This window comes from Carcharodon carcharias, chromosome 6 (assembly GCF_017639515.1).
Source record: "Carcharodon carcharias isolate sCarCar2 chromosome 6, sCarCar2.pri, whole genome shotgun sequence".
NCBI classification, from domain to species: domain Eukaryota; kingdom Metazoa; phylum Chordata; class Chondrichthyes; order Lamniformes; family Lamnidae; genus Carcharodon; species Carcharodon carcharias.
The window spans coordinates 118,408,063-118,428,605 of record NC_054472.1 but is presented as its reverse complement, the minus strand read 5'-3'; the positions used below and the strand labels follow the sequence as shown (position 1 = coordinate 118,428,605).

Genomic DNA, 20,543 nt, shown 5'->3' with positions numbered 1-20,543 from the left:
AATCTTGAAGCCCTGTGGGTGTGGCTATATCAAGCAGACTGCAGTGGTTTAAGATGACGACTCAGTAACACTTTTTTGAGGGCAATTAGGTATGGGAAATAAATGCTGGCCTTGTCAGTGACACCCACATTCCATGAATGAGCTTGAAAAGAGAAAACACCATTCTAGGTACCAGAATCATTATCGTGATCTGTCATCTAGCTTTGGCTCAAGCCAAATCTCATGAGAGTTCAACATCATTTATCTTTTTGCTGTGCAGTCAGTAATCTCAGTTGCCTTCCATCTAGTCTTCTCTGATGGCATTAATCCATTATCAGTACCACAATTGCTGGTACCACTGATGTGACTACTTCAAATATAGGAAATCTATCACTGGTCAGTTTTCAAAGATACCCAAGATATTGCGGCTATTTAGCCTCAATACTGTGTTTCAATGCTGACTTGTCATGTGGTGGTCTTGTTTTATTGGCTTATGCAAAATACTTAGTGCAAGAAGAACAATTACATTCTTGTATAAAAAATTATAGCACAGAAGGTGGCCTCCTGCACCAGTGTCCATGCTGATTTTTCAACACAATTTCCTTGCCCCTTCCTATGTCTTTTTCTTCTTTATTTGCAATTCCATTTTAAATATAGTCTCCCTGAATAACCACTTAAAACCTTTGCTTATTTTCTCTCCTTAATGTTGTAAGAATGGTTTGGCAGTAATTGTATAGGCCAAGTAAAGATTGTTGTTTGGAGACATCAAATCAATCTGTTCCTTCAACTCCACATCAAATCAATAACCTAAAGTTTATTACGCACCAAAAGTTCAACTCATTTAAACTCTCTCATGTTTGTGTATGTCCACATAAATCAAACCGGTTACAGCTGGAACACTCCACATGACTGGGTAAGTTAGCAACTTACTCTTGTCAAAGTCATCAGAAATGTCAAGGCACAGTTACAGATGAATTAACAACACTTGATTAATACATCGAGGGTAACATGATTAGTACCATCTTCAGATCAGGCATTCAATATATGCAAATTATTCAGGCAAATACTATTAAATGGTAGATTTTCAATAATTACAGAATCAAACGTTAATTTAAATGTAGCACAATAACTAAGCACCAGCTGGGTTTTACATAAAATAAAATAGGATCATGTTCATTATGCATGATTATTTAAATTGGCGAGAATATTTTATGGTTGGATTCTTCATATACTTGGCAGGTTAATAGCTTTGACCAATGAGTACATCCAGGAACATTTAGAGTCTATTTCAGCATATTGCTGATAAGCAGATAGATTTGACAATATTATTCCAAGATTTCATACAACTGTGTTGTTCTGGATAGGCTCTAATCAAATTTGACAGATCTATTTCTTTCTTTGTCATATATTTTGCCCACTCCTTTCCTTTGTCAAGTATTCTCCTCCCTCCTTTCCACCAACAAGCTAATTTGCCCTCCCATGCTTTGCCATGTATTCTGATCCTTCCTTTCCCCTTGTTATGTGTTCTGCTGCCTTCCTTTGCTATACATTTTGCCCTTTCTATTCCCTTTACCATGTCTTGTGTTCCTTCCTTTTGCACATATTGCAGCCCTTCTTCTTGGCATCTGTTTTTCCACACCTCGTCCTATCCAAGTCAGATGCTGATGGAGTGGTTGCACCAGACTCTTCCTTTATGTTTTATAACCAGGATTGTTACTTGTTTTTAAAGAATGTAGGAGCTCCTGTTTTTGTGACAGTTCCTGTTTGGAATATATAGAGGTCCGAATCCATTAGGAGCTGGACCTTTCCGGTGTATTAGCAACTGGATTCAGGAGTGGAGCAATAGGGATGCTAGCAAATGCTGATTGTGCCCCCAGGACTGTCTACCAAAATTCTGATGATTGGCAGGCATGTGGCACAGATTTTGCAATAACAACCTTGTTTGGTTATTAATTTTTGACAAAATGGGCTAGCAAGCGATTTCTTTTTTAAATGGCAGACCCCCTAAATCTTTTTAATTGTCACCTGTGCTTGTGACTCAATTTTTTTGTCATAACATCAGTCAATAGTGAATATAGTGTATTATGTTGTGAGGTATAAATCAGTTTTTAAAAGATTGTTTCTTCATGGGATAATTTAGCCAATGGGATAAGAGTTTCCCATGAGCCTTCCTCAATTCAGAATCTTAACTAATTATCAGGCTTTCGTATAATAACCTTACTAAATAACACTTATTTCTGCACTCATGCCTATTAATATAACATCTGCTTTTGATAACCAAGTTTGAAGGTGGCTGGAGTAATATGTATAACAATTGCAAGTACGACTAGATCAAGGGCCATTTTGGTTTGTTCATTGGTCCTCAGAAGTGGAACACACAGTTGTATCATTTAATTTATTTTCTTATGAAATGCCTGTTCATTCCCTTTTAAAATGTCACCTTCACTTGCGTCCCTGGGCAGATTGATGCAAACGTCCAGCACTCTGTGTGAAATAGTTATACGAAAATGATACTTCATTGTTGTATTGTGGTGTTAATGTTTGTGTCAGCATCTTGAATACAGTTGCTTGAAATAAAAGCCGTTTGACCCAGGGATAATAAGAATTTTGGAGTTGCGTGCTTGAAACTTTGATCTATTATGCCATAAAAACAAAGAATCTTGGAGCCTAAAAAAAGACCAATCAACCCAGCATGTCTGTGCCAAATTTTTGGAGCTGTCCAGATTAGTCCCACACTCAACATTTAACCGTAACCCTGCAAATTAGTCCTTTTTATGTTCATGTCTTGTTCCCTTTTAAAAGTTCCAATGGAATCATCACCTTTTCAGGTAGTATGTTCCAGATCCAAACAAATCGCTGTCGGAAAAAATTTCTGTTCATATCCTCTCTAGTTATTTGGCCAAATATAAATTTTTAGAGATTTTAAATATGACTTCTGGTTGCCAACTCACTTGCTGGAGGAAATAGTTTCTTCTTAATTGCTATATCAACATTTCTCATAATTTTGAAGTCTTTATTTGGTCTCCCCCTAACCTTCTCCATGAGAATGATCCCAGTCTCTCCAATCTCTCAACGTAACTGAGGTTCCTCACCCATGGTATTACTATGGTATACTTCATCTGTACACTCTCCAGGGCTTTGACATCTTTCCTAATGTGTGGTGCCTAGCATTATACACAGTACTCCAGCTAGGCCCAACCAGAGATTTGTAAGTGTTGAGTATGACTTCCTTATTTTTTGTATTCATTGCCCCTATTTACATAATCAGGTATCCCATTAGCTTTCATAACTGATTCCATCAACTTAGGAATTTGCCATGCTATCTTGAAAGATTTGTAAATCTGCAATCCTAGATTCCTCTGATTTTATGTCCCCCCGCCACACCCCTCAAAGTAGTACCATTTGGGTGATACTGCTTCCCTATGTTCTACCAAGGTGCATCACTTCACATTTATCTGTATAAAATTACATCTACCATATGTCTGCCCACTTCAAGTCCTGCTGAAGCCTTCTACCAATCATACTCACTAATTCCTATGTTGGCAAGTTTTGTATCATCCCCAAACTTCAAGATTGTGCTCCATATACTCAAGTTCAGGTCATTCATGTATAATAAGAAAAGCAGTGGTCCCAATATTGGCCACTGCAGATCCCACTGCCTCCTTCATTCCATCCATTCACCACTACTCTTAGCTTCATTTCCCTTAACCAATTATGAACTACTGTTCCTTTAACGCAGTCTACTTCTATTTTCCAAATATATCTGTTATGAGGTGCTTTATTAAATGCCTTTTGAAAGTCGTGATATCCATTTTGTGCACTACCTTTATCAACACTCTCTTCCTTCAAAGGACTCAATCAGATTAGTCGGACACAATTTGCCTTCTTGACCCGTGCTTCTCCAAGTGAAAACTAATTTTCCCAAAACTAATATTAGACTGATCTATGGTTACATAGTTTATCCCTCCTTTTTTGAACAGGACTATAACCTGTGCATCCTTAGTCACCACTCCAATACACAAAGATTATTGAAAGGTTAGAGCTTTTGTTATCTCAATCCCAGCTTCTCTAAATAATCTAGAGTGCATCCCGTTGGGACTCGGGTGACTTGTTTACTTTGAGTGATGCTAACATATTTATCACCTCCTTCCTATCTTTTTATCCAATCCAATATCTCTAACCGCCTCCCTGCCCTTTTCTTTGATATTCTTCTCTTTTGTGAAGACATATGCAATGTACTGATGTAGTACCTCAGCCATGGCCTCTGCCTCCACAAGAAGATTCCCTTTTTTAAACATCATTTTTGGTCTCCCTTTTATGTTATTTGCTAATCTTTTCTCAGGATCTCTCTTTCCCCTTTATCCATTTTCAATTTCACACTGTGCCCTTTAGAACCATAGTAAACACACGACAATTTAACAGCTCCTTTTCTGTTCCTTAACTCTAACCAAGTAGATTTTAATCTTTGAACTCTGTATTGTTTTGTTGTATTGTATTATTTTCTGCAGAACTGTAATATTATCCTTGCTTATTATTGCCAATCCACAGGATTAGCTAACCTCCCCACCGAGCCACCTTCGGCAGTATCTTCCAAACCCATGACCACTACTATCTAGAAGTACAAGGGCAGCCGACACATTGGAATGTCACCACCTGCAAGTTCCCCTCCATGCCAGTCACTACCCTGACTTGGAACTATATCACAGTTCCTTCACCGTCGCTAGGTCAAAATCCTGGAACTCCCTCCCGAACAGCACTGTGGATGTACCTACACCACATGGAATGCAGCAGTTCAAGAAGGCAATTCAGCACCACCTTCTCAAGGGCATTTAGGGATGGGCAATGAATGCTGGCCTAGCTAGCAAAGCCACATCCTATAAATGAATAAAAAAAATTGGCCCTGGCCCTGTTCAGGTGCAACCTGTCTTTGTACAGGTTCCTCTTATCCCAGAACTGATTCTAATGCCCAAGGAATCTGATGCACTCTCTTCTACACCACTTATTTAGCTATGCATTCACCTACACTACTTTCCTATTTCTGTACCCGCTAGCATGTGACAATGGAGTGACCCAGAAATTACCACCTTTGAGGTTGTTTAGAAATAGAGATAGTTTAATTAAGTTGTGTGTATTTGTATAGGACTAAGGGTGCACCTTTAAGTTCGTTTAATATTTCTGTATTTGTGTGTTAATAAAAGGAGAAGTTGTGTTGGTTTCACTTTAAAAGATGCCTACATTTTAATGAAGATTTTATGACTATTGAAGGGGAGTTAAAACAAACAAGGTAGGAGAAAACTGTGCTGTTGCTGAGGTACAGAAACAGAAAAGTAGTTTCAATTCAGTTCGAGTGTAGTTGGAGTGTGCTCCAAGGTTGAAAGGTGTTGCCAGCAGAAGCAGCCTAGCAGAGAGACGGATACCAAGTCTCTAAAAAAAACTAAAGCTGAAGCCAGGATTCCAGAGAGGCTGGGCAGGAGAGGAAACTACAGGAGCGGGTTCCAGAAACTAAAGAAGAAAATCCCCCAAACCAGGGAGTGAAACAGGATAAAGTCCCAACTAGATCATCTAATCAAAGGAAGGACATGAACCTGGAAAAATTCCTGTTAAGTGAAGTCAATAGTGAACAGCAGAGAAAGGCTCCAAGGTGAGAGAGGAAAATTGCAGGAAGCAGACTTAAAGCAGTAACGGTTTTCGAGAAGCTAGAAGATCCAGAGAGACAACCGAAGGTCTGTAACTCTTTATTATGAGCATGTGAAGCAGTGGCGTTCTGTTGGCACAGCTAAGCCAATGAGAGAAAGTGCATGGAAGAAAGCTTGAATGGACATGGTGATCCAGGGGAGAGGAACATCGGAAGGAGAAACCCTGGAGGTGGACCCTTGTGGAAGCTGTCTGAGGGAAAGCATTGGTTTGAGAGAAAATTTCAAAAAGAGTTATTGGTGAGTGGAGATTGGAAACCCTCGTGTGAAAGGTGTGGGGTAGCGTGGGAGTTGAGAGTTCCATAACATCTGTTTGGGGTGGTACCTATCACTTGGTTTCGGAGAGTGGTTCCTGACCACAGGTCCCCTATTGGTTTACATTGACTGTGTACTTACGGTGAACATTAGAGGATAAAATAGCTTTTGTAACTTGTGTTATCCTTGCAAAGCTGCAAAAATCTGTAAATGTATAGTTGTAGGTGAAAGATTAATGTAATATAGTTAATTTTTTCTGGTTTTATAAATGTTTTACACTTTTGTTAAAAGTTTATCAGCTGACTCCTGTGACTCTGTTCAGGAGCCACTCTCCACGTATCTAAACAAAAAATAAAAGTTAGGATCTATCAAGCCGGGCTCCACCGTGAGATCTGGCTTGTTCAGTCGTAACATCAGCTGGGATCCAAACAAAGCGGGGGCTCATTTGGGATTATCATTTTAAGGTGGGATCTCTTCTGGAATTGGAAATCTTGAATTTTGGTGGGATCTGTGAATCCTTTTAACAAGTACGGGGAGGTACTGAGGTACTGGACGTAAGAATTGCAGTTGCTGTGAGGTATATGATACAGGTTGGAATTTGCAATGGCTCAGGAAGTTGCTAAGACTTTTCTACAGATGGAAGTCGTAACCCTGACTGGTTTACAGAAAGTAACCAAGAGTAAGCTAATGGAATTGGAATTACCTGTAGGGGCGAGGACAGTAGACATAGTTGAGATAATAACGCAGCATTAGAAATTGAAAGGGATACCAAAGAGAACATGTTCTCCAGGGGGTGATTCAATTGAGTTAGCTAAGATCCAGTTGCAAATGAAGCAACTTGAACATGAAAAGAAACTGAAAAAACTTGAACTGGAGGTGAAAGAAAAAGAAAGAGAATTGCAATTGAAAACGCTCGAGGCAAAGGAAAGAGAGAGGAAAAAGAAAGCGAGTGAGCATTTCAAGTGGTGCAAGCAGAAAGGCAGGCGAGAGAATGGGGGTGAGATAAAACGAGAACTTCACCTCCAGTGAGAGGAGTGGAGGAGCAATGGAGGAAAGAGAGAAGGAATGAGAAAAGAAATACCCGCTTAAAAGGTTGGACTTTTTTTTTAAAAAGGGGCCTCAGAGGCTGAGGGAAAGTCCTGAAAATGAAACAAGAATCTTCAACCCAAAGGCCAGTGGGGAGATGTTTAAATTTGTACAAGCCCTCCCAAGGTTTGAGGAAAAGGATAGAGAGGCATTTTTTATTTTATTTGAAAAGGTAGCTAGGTAAATTAAGTGGCCAAAAGAAATCTGGACTCTGCTTTTACAGGGTAGGTTGGTAGGTAGATCTCATGAAGTTTATGTTGCACTTTCAGAAGAGGTTTCTGTGGAGTCTGATGCAGTAAAAAGGTTATTCTCAGTGCATATGCTTTAGTCCCTGAGATGTACAGGCAGAAATTTTGTAACATAAGGAAACAGCCTGGGCAGATCAAGATTGAGTTTGAGAGGGCAAAGCAAGGTACTTTCGACCATTGGATATGGGTATTAAAGGTTAATAAAGCTCTTGGGTAAATAATTCTCTTGGAAGAATTTAAAGATTCACTTCCTCCTGTAGTTAGAACCCATGTTGAAGATCAGAGGGTTAAAGCAGCTAGACAGGCAGCAGAAATGGCTGATTATGAACTTGAACATAGATCTAAATTTTTTTCCGTCATCCCCACAGACCTGAGAAGGATAGAGGGTGGGAAGGTAAAAGAAAGGCAGGTGGCCAGGGAGGAGAAGGGACAGTTGGGAATTCCCAGGAAACTCCTTCTCGGGCCGGAAAGAGGTGCTGAAGGTGGAAGTGATATTCGAAGGCCTAAGTGTTTCCATTGTAACAAGATAGACATTTTCGGGCAGATTGCTGGAAACTAAATTTAGATCCATTGCAGTAGCAGGAACACTGAAGGAATCCTTAGGAAAGGCTGCATCAGAAATGGAATTGGTTGTTAAAACTGTAGCAATGGTACAGGTGAAACATGTTCCCTCAGAATCTAAGAAAGGAGGATATGGTTCAGGGTCGCCCAGCGAATTCTTCTTTGATTACTGGTGAAAGAAGTCAGGCCATTAGAGGTTGTGAGAAGTGTTCCCTTACTCCTCAAATAACACAAATAAACAAGATCAAAATTTTGAGATACCGGGGCACCCGTGGCTAACAAAGGTGGTCAAGGAGAGCATCCAATCAAAAACTAAGGCATACAAAGTGGTGAAAACTAGTGGTAGGTCAGAGGATTGGGAATATTTTAGGAACCAGCAGCAGATGACTAAAAAGCTAATAAAAAGGGAGAAAATTGATTATGAAAGTAAATTGGCAAGAAATGTAAAAACAAACAGCAAGACCTTCTACAGGTATATAAGAAGAAAGAGAGTAGCTAAAGTGAGCGTGGAACCTTTGGAGGATGTGACTGGAGAATTGATAACAGAGAACAGGGAAATAGCAGATAATTTAAACCAATATTTTGTATTGGTCTTCATGGTGGAGGACACGATAAACATCCCAAAGATATCAGATAAGCCAGGAGTTAATGCGAGAAAAGATCTTGTAACAGTCACTATCACGAGGGACAAAGTATTTGACAAACTAATGGGACCAAAGGCAGACAAATCGCCAGCACCTGATAACCTGCATCCAAGGGTTTTAAAGGAACTGGCTGCAGTGATAATGGAAGCATTGGTTAAAATATTCCAGAACTCGCTGGATTCTGTGAGGGTCTCAGCAGATTAGAAAACCGCTAACGTGACACCCTGTCCAAGAAGGGTGGGAGACAAAAACCAAGCAACTATTGGCCAGTCAGCCTAACATCAGTTGTTGGGCAGATGCTAGAGTCCGTTATGAAGGAAGAAATAGCAGGACATTTAGAAAAGCTTAACGTAATCAAACTGAGTCAACGTGGTTTTGTGAAAGAGAAATCATAGTTGACAAACTTGCTAGAGCTCTTTAAGGATATAACAAGCAGAGTTAATAAAGGGGAACCGGTAAATGTAGTGCATTTGGATTTCCAGAAAGCATTCAATAAGATGCCACATAAAAGGTTATTGCACAAAATAGGAGCTCACAGTTTTGGGGGTAATGTATTAGCATGGATTGAAGATTGGTTAACACACAGAAGACAGATAGTCAGGATTCATGGGTCTTTTTCAGGTTGGAAAGATGTAGCTGTTGGAGTGCCATAAGGATCAGTTCTAGGGCCTCAACTATTTACGATCTACATTAATGACTTGGAGGACGGGGCAGAATGTAATGTATCCAAATTTGTTGTTGATACAAAATTAGGTGGGAGGGCATGCTGTGATGAGGACATAAGAAATCTGCAAGGGGATATGGATAAGTTGAGTCAGTGGGCAACAGCTTGACAGATGGAGTTTAATGTAGGAAAGTGTGAGGTCATGCACTTTGGTAGGAAGAATCAAAAGGCAGACTATCATTTAAATGGAGAGAGACTCCAAAATGTGCAGCACAGAGAGATCTGGGTGTTCTTGTGCATGAAACACAAAAAGTTAGTATACTGATGCAGCAAGTAATTAAGAAGGCAAATGGAATTTTGGCCTCTATTTCAACAGGGTTGAAGTTTAAAAATAGGGAAGTCTTGTTACAACTGTACAGGGTGTTGGTGAGGCCGCACCTCGAGTACTGTGTACAGTTTTGATCCCCGTAGTTAAGACAGGATATACTGGCGTTGGAGACAGGTCACAAGAGATTCACTAGGCTGATTCCTGGGATGAAGGTGTTGACTTATCGAGAACGGCTAAACAGATTATGCCTTTATTCGTTGGAGTTTAGAAGAATGAGGGGTGATCTTATTGAAATGTACAAGATTCTAAGGGTTAGATGTTGAGTAGATGTTTCCACTAGCAGGGGAATCTCGAACTAGGGGACATTGGTATAGAATCAGGGACACTCATTTAAAACAGATGCGAAAGAATTTCTTCTCTGAGGGGTAGTGAATGTCTGAAATTCTCTACCCCAGAGAGTTGTGGAGGCTAGATCACAAAGTATTTAAAGAGGAGGTAGGTAGATTTTTGAAATATCCAGGAATTGAGGACTATGAGGAGCTGGCACAAAAGAGGAGTTGAGTTTTGTGGCAGATCAGTAGTGATCTTATTGAATGGTGGGGCAGGCTTGAGGGCCGAATGGCCTCCTCTTCCTATTTCTCATATTCTTATATCACTCCAATAGGAAGAAACAGCAGGTGAATGCCTGGGTGGAGAGATGGTAAAGAGCAAAGAAAAGTACAGCACAGGAACAGACCCTTCGGCCCTCCAAGCCTGTGCCAATCATATTGCCCGAAAACTAAAACATTTTGCACTTCTGGGGTCCGTATCCCTCTATTTCCATCCGATTCATATATTTGTCAAGCTGCCTCTGAAACACTATCGTACCTGCTTCCACCACCTCATCTGGCAGCGAATTCCAGACACTCACTGCCCTCTGCATAAAAAACTTGCCCCGCACATCTCCTCTATAGTTTTCTCCTCTCACCTTAAATCTATGTCCCCTAGTAATTGACTCTTCCACCCTGGGAAAAAGCTTCTGACTATCTACTCTGTCCATGCCACTCATAATTTTGTAAACTTTTATCAAGTCGCCCCTCAATCTCCATTGCTCTAGTGAGAACAATCCGACTTTCTCCAACGTCTCCTCATAGCTAGTAACCTCCAGACTAGGCAGCATCCTGGTAAACCTCCTCTGCACCCTCTCCATGCCTCCATATCCTTCTGGTAATGTGGCAACCAGAATTGCACACAATATTCCAAGTGTGGCCTAACCAAGGGTCTATACAGCTGCATCATGACTTCCCAGCTTTTATACTCAATATCCCTGCCAATGAAGGCAAGCATGCCATATGCCTTCCTGACTACCTTATCCAGCTGCGTTGCCACTTTCAGTGACCTGTGGACCTGTACACCCAGATCCCTCTGCCCGTCGATGCACTTAAGGGTTCTGCCATTTACTGTATAATTCCTGCCTGTATGAGACCTTCCAAAATGCATTACCTCGCATTTGTCCGGATTAAACTCCATCTGCCATTTCTCCGCCCAAGTCTCCAACCGATCTATATCCCGTTGTATCCTTTGACAATCCTCTTCACTATCTGCAACTCTTTCAACCTTAGTGTCATCTGCAAACTTACTAATTAGCCCAGTTACATTTTCCTCCAAATCATTCATGTATACTACAAACAACAAAGGTCCCAGCACTGATCCTTGCGGAACTCCACTAGTCACAGCTCTCCATTCAGAAAAGCACCCTTCCACCGCTACCCTCTGTCTTCTATGACCAAGCCAATTCTGTATCCATCCTGCCAGCTCACCTCTGATCCCGTACAACTTTACCTTCTGTACCAGTCTGCCATGAGGGACCTTGTCAAAGGCCTTACTGAAATCCATGTAGGTAACATCCACTGCTTTTCCATCGTCGATCATCTTTGTCACTTCCTCTAAAACCTCGATCAAGTTAGTGAGACATGACTTCCCCTTCACAAAACCATGCTGCCTCTCACTAATACACCCATTTGCTTCCAAATAGTAGTGAATCCTGTCACAAAGAATCTTCTCCAATAATTTCCCTATCACTGAAGTAAGGCTCACCAGCCTGTAATTTCCTGGATTATCCCTGCTACCTTTCTTAAACAATGGAACAATATTGGCCATTCTCCAGTCCTCTGGGCCCACACCTGTATCCAGTGAGGATACAAAGATTTCTGTCTAGGCCCCAGCAATCTCCTCCCTTGCGTCCCTCAGTACTCCGGGGTAGATCCCATCTGGCCCTGGGGACTTATCTACCTTAATATTGTTCAAGACGCCTATCACCTTTTTTGATCTCAACATAATCCAGGCTATCTACACACTCTTCCCTAGACAAATCAACTGCTAAGTCCTTCTTGTTGGTGAATACTGATGAGAAGTATTCATTTAGTATCTCTCCCATTTCTTCTGGCTCCACACACAGATTCCCACCTCTGTCCCTGAGTGGGCCTACCCTTTCCCTGGCTACCCTCTTGCTTTTTACATATGTATAAAAGGCCTCAGGATTTTCCTTAATCCTTGTTGCCAGTGACTTTTCATGACCCCTTTTAACCCTCCTGATTCCTTGCTTAAGAAGGGAGGGCTTTATATTTCGGGGACTTTGGGACTGGTTCTGGGAGAGATGGGAGCTGTACCGGCTGGATGGATTGCACCCGGACAGAGCCAGGACCAATTTCCTTGCGGGGTGATTTACTAGTAATATTGGGGATGCCTTAAACTAATTTGGCAGGGGTGTGGGAATCAGGGGATAATATTAGGTAGGAAACTGAGGTGCAAAAGCATTGGAAGAGAGAGAAAGCACTAGACTAGGAAATAGCTACTAGATTGAGAGGCAATGTTATAAGTAAAGTATTTTTACTCTACATACGTGCTTTGAATGTGGTAAATAAGGTTGGTGAGCTTCAATTACGGATAGCCACTTGGGAATTTATTGCTGTGGCAATAATGAAAACTTGGCTCAAAAAAGGACTGGATACTATATATTCCTCGATAGGTGTTCAGGAAAGATAGCGAAGGAAAGAAAGGACGAGGTGTAGCAGTATTGATGAAGGGGAATATTGCAGTGCTGGAGGTAGAGCATGTCCTAAAGGAATGGAGGACGTAGTCTGTTTGGTTACAGATACCATTACACCATTGGCTGTGGACAAGATATAGAGGAAGAAATTTGCAAGAAAATTACAGAAGGGTGAGGGGACTTTAATTATCCTAATATGGACTGGGATAGTAATAGTGTAAAGGATAGTGAAGGGGAAGAGCTTTTGATGTGTTTAGAGAATTTTCTAGATAGGTATGTTTCTGGCCTGATGAGTAAGGGGGTATTGCTGGATCTGGTTGTGGGGAATGAAGCGGATGAAGTATCAGCTGGGGAGCATTTAGGGGGCAGTCATTGTAGTATCATAAGCTTTACGTTGGGTATGGAAAAAGGACAAGGAGCAATCCAAGGTGTAAATAACTAATTGGGAGAAAGCCAACTTCAATGGTATGAGAATGGATCCCGCCCAGGCAAATGGGATCAAAGATTGGCAGGCAAAACTAAATGGGAATAATGGGATGCCTTTAAAGATAGTTTGGGTAATGTTGTGGTACTTTTCCTTGAGAAGGGAAAGGCAGGGGAAATGATGCTGGAGCTGCTTGAATGATGACAGAGATAGACAGTAAGATAAAGGGTGCACGTGACACAGATCGGGTGGATAATACAGTTGAGAACCAGGCTGAATATAGGAAGTTCAGAAGGGTAGTGAAAAAAGAAATGAGAAGCAATGAGAGAATATTAGAAAAGACTGGCAGTTAACATAAAAGGGAGTCCTAAAATTCTCTCTAAACCTATAAGTAGCAAAAGAATGGTAATAGGAGGGGTTAGATCAATTAGGAACCACAATGGGGATTTACATGTGAAGACCGAGGGCATGTCTGAGCTTCTAAATCAGTACTTTGAAACTGTCTTTACCAAGGAAGAAGATACTGCCCAAGTCATCGTGAAAGAGGAGGCAGTTGAGATACCAGTTGGGCTAAAAATTGATGAGGTATTAGATAGGCTAGCTGTACTTATAGTTGATAAGTCACCAGGACCGGATGAAATGCATCTGTGTGTACTGAGAGGGCGGAAATTGGAGGCATGAGCCATAATATTCCAGTCCTCCTTAGGTATAGTGGTGGTGACAAAGGACTGGAGAATTGTAAATGTTACACCCTTGTTCAAAAAAATGGGTGTCAGGATAAGCCCAGCAACGATAGGCCAGTCAGTTTAATCTTGGTGATGGGAAAGCTTTCAGAAACCATAGTTTCAGACAAAATTAACAATCTCTTGGACAAATGTGGATTAATGAGGAAAGCCAGCATGGATTTGTGAAGGGTGAATTGTGATAAACTAAGTTGATTGAGTTTTTTTGATGAGCGAAGAAAGAGGGTGGACGAGGATTATGTGTTTGCTGTGGTGTACGTGGACCTCCAAAAGGCATATGATCAAGTGCCATATAATGGGTTTGTCAGCAAAGTTAACGTCCAAAGAGTGAAGGGAACAATGACAGCATGCTTAATAAATTGGTTGTGTGTCAGAAAACAGATTGGCGATGAATGGTGGTTTTTTTTGGACTGGAAGGTTCCCCAGTTAAGACCACTGTTTTTCTTGATTTATGTTAGTGCCCTAGATTTGGCTGTGCAGGACAAAATATCAAAATTTGCATTTCACTCAGAATTTGGATGCACTGTGAACTTTGGGGAGGATGGTGATAAATTTCAAGAGGCCATAGACAAACTGATGGTAAGTAGGCAGACGTGGCCAATGAAATGTAATGCAGGGAAGTGATTGATTTTGGTTGGAGGAATGAGGAGAGGCAATGCAAAAAGGACACAATTTTAGAGGCTGCAGAAGTAGAGGGACAAGGAGGTATATGTGCATAAATCATTGAAGGTGGCAGGGCGGGTTGAGAACTTGATTAATAAAGCATACAAGATCCTAAATAGGGGCATAAAGTGTAAAAGCAAGGAAGTTATGATGAACCTGTATAAAACACTGGGTTGGCCTCAGCTGGAATATTGTCCAATTCTGGGCACCACACTTACAAAGGATGTGAGGGCACTAGACAGCATGCAGTAAAGATTAATGGATATACAGATTTAAGACTGAGATGAGGAATTTCTTCTCTGTGTGGCAGTACCACTATGCTCCATGGGATAGATTTTGAACAGATCTAGCAAATCAAGACTGGGGATCCATGAGGTGCTGTGGGCCATCAGCAGCAGCAGAATTGTACTCAACCACAATCTGTAACCTCATGGCCTGGCATATCCCCCACTTTACCATTACCACCAAGTCTATGATTTAGAACTGTCACGTGGTTTGTGTGCATCCTTTTGATTGTGCCCACAAAATTTAAAGATGCAACCAGTATTTTATCAGTGAATATTTTTCTTAGATCAGTTTAGTAGATATATTAAATGCCTGTCACTTCATAATCTTTTCATGTATTGATGAGTTTGATGGATATCTTTTGTAGGAAGCCAATTATTCTACATTTTCCAAACTGGGGGAGTGAAGAACCGCTTAATTCCTGAGGTCAATTATTGATTTGGTTAGCTTATTAAAGCCCTAGTAAGGCAAAACATAAGCTTTCTTTTAAAAGATGTAGATCTAACTAATTAAATTATATTCAAATTTAAATATATTTAAATTGTGCAGCACTGAATTGAAACAGGTTATGGGTTTGTAGAAGTTAATCAAAATTTGACCGAAGAACATTTTTATTGTTGATGGAAAGTATATTCATAAGTTGCCTATTTAAAACAAATAAAGACGTAAGAAATTGAGTGTTGATATTTGCTGCAAATTTGAATGAATTATGAATCTGAGACCCTACTTTTATCCCGGTTTTTAAAGTAATCAGGGAAATTTGTTTGGAGGGATTATTAGGTTTACTTGTGTGTGTGTGTGTGTGTGTGTGTGTGTGTGTGTGTATAGAAACAAAAAAATAAATGAGCTTCAACTGTGCATATTAATTCCGCTACTTTACACTCTCTTGCTCAATAACTCCTCTGTGTGGATGAAATCAGAAGCTTAAATTTCAACAAAAATTCTGTGGAAAAGGAGACATAAAGCCAAATGTAGCAACTACAAAATTAAAAACTGGCTAACTACTTCAAAATATTGACATATGCATGAAAAGCCTAGCAACTTAAAGAACAGTAAAAACTGAGGAAACAATATTAGATATTAGGCCAGTGTCACTAATGGAGCAATTAACAACAGCCGTGCTCAAGAGACCAGAATTAGATGAACGCAGGTCGCTTGGAGGTTTGTGGGACTGCAGGAGATTACAGAGATCGGGAGAGGTGAGGCCATAGATGAATTTGAAGGTGATGCTGTGAGTTTTAACATTAGTTCCTGGTCACGCAACATCTAAGTGAGAGTTAGCAAGCACGTGGTGATAGGTGAATGGGACTTGGATGCAAGTTAACATACAGGCAGGAGAGTTTTGGATGACTTTGAGTTTAGGGAGGGTAGAATGTGGAAGACCAGCTAGGAGTGCATTGGAATAGTCAAGTCTGGAGGTAACAAAGGCAAGAATGAGCGTTTAAGCAGCAGATGAGCTGAGATAGGGGCGAAGTCGAGCGATGTTACAGAGGTTGAAATAGGCGGTCTTAGTGATTGCAGGATTATGTGGCTGAAAGCTCATCTCGAGCCAAATTTGACACCAAACTTGCAAACAGACTTTGTAAATCTAACTGTTGCCATTGAGAGGAATGGAGTTTGTAGCTAGGAAATCTAGTTTGGAGCAGGGACCAAAAACAATTGCTTCAGTCTCCTCAAGATCTAAATGAAAGAAATTTCTGCCCATCCAATAAAAGATGTCAAAGAAGCAGTCCAATAATTTAGTGATAGTAGAGGAGTCACAAGAGGTTGCGATGAGGTGCAGCTGGTTGTCATCAGTGTACAGTGTGAAAACTAACACTGCGCTTTGGGTCATGTTGCTAAAAGGGAGAATGAAGATGAGAAATAGGAGGGAACTTGATCATTGGGGAACACCAGAGGGATATGTATTTTTGATAGGGTAATTTTATATTTATTTATTGAAAGATAAATACCATACAAAAAGAATCACAAAATGTCTTTTGCTGGGTCGCCAGCGGCATTGCTTATGATTCCACCAGTGAACTGTTTTGCTAGAGCTATCTTAATACCATACAATTAGGAATGTATTATTTTGCAACTGTTCCTTTTCAGGTGTCAATATCTAATTGCTTTTTTTTCTTTTAAGTATTGGATGAGGTTAGAATTTAATTGCTCTTCAGGCTGCACATTTATTAAACAATTCTGGCTTTCTTGATCTTTGTGTACTTGGAAAAGTTACTCGGTGATTCCAGGCATCCTGACTCCTCTGCCAAATGTCTACTATTATTTCATTGAACTATTTTTCCCAAGTGTGACACAGAAATATGAAAGTGAATTGAATTGTGTCAGCCAAGTTGGTTAGAACTATGATGACAGCAAACATGCACTAGATGCACTGTTTTTAATATAAGGTATAGGCAAGAATTAAAGGGGGAGAAATTTGTTTGTGTGCATTGAAGAACAATGTGTGGGTTGTGCAGGTTGTGGCCTTCAGTGCTCCCTGCCCCCATGGTATCAATGTAAGTACATAGCTAGTAGCCCGCTAGAAGTGTCAGTACGTGAACTAATACATCACTGAAGATGTTAGAGTTGTGTGTGTGTGTTTGTGTACACATATATATATTATATATATATACGTTGGTGTATATATATATATATATATATATATATTAACTGAAATATCTTCAGATTTTGTATGTTCAAAATAAATGCCATATTTGACATTTCTTTAATAATAATGTGAAGTTGATGTTGATCAATATTTGCACCTTTTAATTCTTTCTTGGGATGTGGGTGTCACTAGCAAGGTCAGCATTTGTTGCCTATCCCTAATTGTCCTTCAGAAGGTGGTGGTGAGTTGCTGCCTTGAACCCCAGCAGTCCATCAGGTATGGTTACTTAGTGTTGTTAGGAAGGGAGTTGCAGGATTCTGATTGTGACAGCGAAGGAACGGCAATATAGCTCCAAGTCAGGTTGGTATGTGGCTTGGAGGGGAACTTGAATGTGGTGTTTTCACGCACCTGCTCCCCATGTCCTTCCAGATGATAGAGGTCATGAGTTTGGAAGGTACTGTTGAAGGAGCCTTGGTGAGTTTCTGCAATGTATCTTGTGTACAGTACACATTGCTGCTACTATGCATTGGTGGTGGAGGGATCGAAGTTTAAGTTGGTGGATGCTGTGCCGAACAAGTGGACTGCTTTGTCCTGCATGGTGTCAAGCTTCTTGAGAGTTGTTGGAGCTGCATTCATCCAGGCAAGTGGAGAGTATTCCATCATAGTCCTCCGACTTGTGCCTTGTAGATAGTGGGCAGGCTTTGGAAATTCAGGACTTGAGTTACTCACGTCACAATTCCCAGTCTTTGACCTCTTGGAGCCACAGCACTGATATGGCTAATCTAGTTCAGTTTCTGGTCAATGGTAACCCCGAGGATGTTGATTATAGGGGGATTCAGTGATGGCATCACTATTGAATGTCAAGGAGAGGTAGTTAGATTCTCTCTTGTTGGAGATGGTCATTGCCTGGCGCTTGTGTGGCACGAATGTCACTTGCTGCTTATCAGCCCAAGCCTGGATATTGCCCAGGTGCTCCTTCAAATGGACACAGACTGCTTCAGTACCTGAGGAGTTGTAAATGGTGATATGCATTGTGCAATCATCAGCAACATCTCCACCTCTGGCCTTAATGATGGAGGGAAGGCCATTGATGAAGCAGCTGAAAATGTTTGGGCCTGGGGCACTTCTCTGAGAAAGTCCTGCAGGGATGTCCTAAGACTGAGATGGTTGGCCTCCAACAACTGCAAACATCATCTTTTGTGCTAGGTATGCCCCTCTTTGTAGGGACTCCTTGACATCACACTGGCTGACTCGTGCTGCCTTGATGTCAAGGGCAGTTACTCTCACTTACCCTCTTGCCTTCAGCGTTTTTGTCCATTCTTGGACCAAGGCTGAATTGAGGTCAAGAGCTGAGTGACCCTGTGAAGAAAATGAGAAAAGTTGTAAACTAACTTCTTACTATTTGACTAATAGATTTTGTTTGGCAAATGACTTGATATCCTAAATGCTGAACTATGTTACTTTTTTATATATATGTATGTAGATTTTTTAAGAAAAGATCCACAGAAGTTAGAATGTTGAAATGAATGCATGCAACAAAAATTTTAAAGCCATTTTTGTTTTTCAGACGTTGGAAGCTGTTTTGAACTTCAAGTATTCTGGTGGGCCAGGTCATATTGATGGATACTACAGGAATCTTTCTTTGGGGCTCCATGTGAATGTCGAGCCATCAGTATTCTTTACCAGGGTCAGCACACTTCCTGCAACAAGGTAAAACAGACTAATCAATTTGCTCTTTGCAGGCTACTATTTTTTTGTAGTAGTTGTGTGGCATTTGGTAGTGGGAAACTTGAGTTAGCTTCATGGGGCACAAGATCATTGTAGGAGTTACAGGACTTGATGAGGTGACCTGCTGCGGATGAAAGGTTGCTTTAGAGTATAGGACAGGTGCGGATAGGATTCTGATCAGGTTGTTGGACTGTTTTTCAGTCATCAGTGGGCAAGAGTATCTAGCAAAAATACAGGATGGCTGAGCAAAGGAACATGAATGTAGGTTCGCATGTAACCTGATGGTTGCAAATAGGTTGTTATACACCGAGACCCAGTTTTGCCTGTTACTGCTTCATAGCAGCCATACCATATTATCTTGTTCTCTACTCATTCACATACTTAGCAGCCCATGATCCAATGCATTGTTCCCTTGCTTCTCGTCATTCTTGCCTTATGTCCTCCTTAATCTCCTCCTCACCCTTTTGATGTGCGTAACATACATACTTCATATTCTTGCTCTCATTTCTTCCATCACCTCCACTCATTGTATTCCCATTTGCTTGGTCCTATCGCTCCCAAACTGCTGTGTCTGTTTTTTTTCGGAACATTTTGATCGCCTCACTCTGAATATACTGCCAAAAACATTGATGGTCAACTCACCCTGTTCCTTTCCTTAACATGTACCTGCAAGGAAATGTTGACATATCAATTTACAATGGCAAACCTATGACCAAAATGCATGACAATAGGAAGACAAAAGCAAAATCTCTGGATCCTGGAAATCTGAAATAAGAACCGAAAATGCTGGAAAAACTGAGCAGGAAAGGCTATATTTATGGAGAGAAACAGGTTTTTGAGGTCGATGACTTTATCAGGACAGGAAGTACGGCTCATAACTGGGAAAGAGATTGACAGGGCAGACAAAGAAAATGCTCCTGCCCTTGGCAGATTGTGAAACTTGGGACCATAATCATAAGATTGCCACTAATAAATCTAACGAAATGGAGGATAAACTTCTTTACTAGAGTGTGGTTAAAATGTGAAAATTGCTACCACATGGACTAGTAGAGAAAAATATTAAAGATGCGTTTAAATGGAAACCAGAGAAGTAAGCGAACAAATTGTGCTGACAGAGTTAGATGAGAAAGAATAGGAGGAGGCTTGTGTGGAGCATGAACACCTTTTGGACCTGTTGGACCAAATGGCCCCTTTTCTGTGCTGCCGATTCTATATTCTCGGTGAAAGCAATTCAGCGAACCTCTCCCGTCATCCTTGCCCCTTCACAATATTTTGCCAACATATCAGAGGTCTGACTTAGTCCCCCTCAAATGGTCCTGCATAACTCAGTCTGAAGATATTTGTTAGTTAGGAACAGTTCTTGAGTGAGTATAAAGACTACTGCATGGCTAACACTATTTTATTTGACTATATTTACCATACCACGATTAAGACTATTCTAAATTATGTCGGTGGTTATGATCAAATTAATTGGCATAAGGTGGCAAAAATTTAAGGCCTTTTAATAGCATGATTGTATATGACTACACATGTAACAATATTGCAGCATTAGCTGAGTATCATTTAGCAGCATTTGATGTCCTATGATTGTAGTACCTATTTGGCACAATTGACAGTCAGTATC

The 20,543-nt window shown here is 40.7% G+C and overlaps 1 protein-coding gene across 4 annotated transcripts in view; it reads left to right on the top strand.

Moving 5' to 3' along the window:
* Positions 1-20,543, top strand: part of trappc9 (trafficking protein particle complex subunit 9) — a 956,085-nt gene that overhangs the window by 371,588 nt on the left and 563,954 nt on the right. For all 4 annotated transcript variants that reach the window (XM_041189162.1, XM_041189161.1, XM_041189164.1 and 1 more), the window contains one exon: positions 18,759-18,901. In XM_041189162.1, coding sequence (XP_041045096.1) covers positions 18,759-18,901 — 143 coding nt within the window. The remainder of the gene's footprint in view (positions 1-18,758; positions 18,902-20,543) is intronic.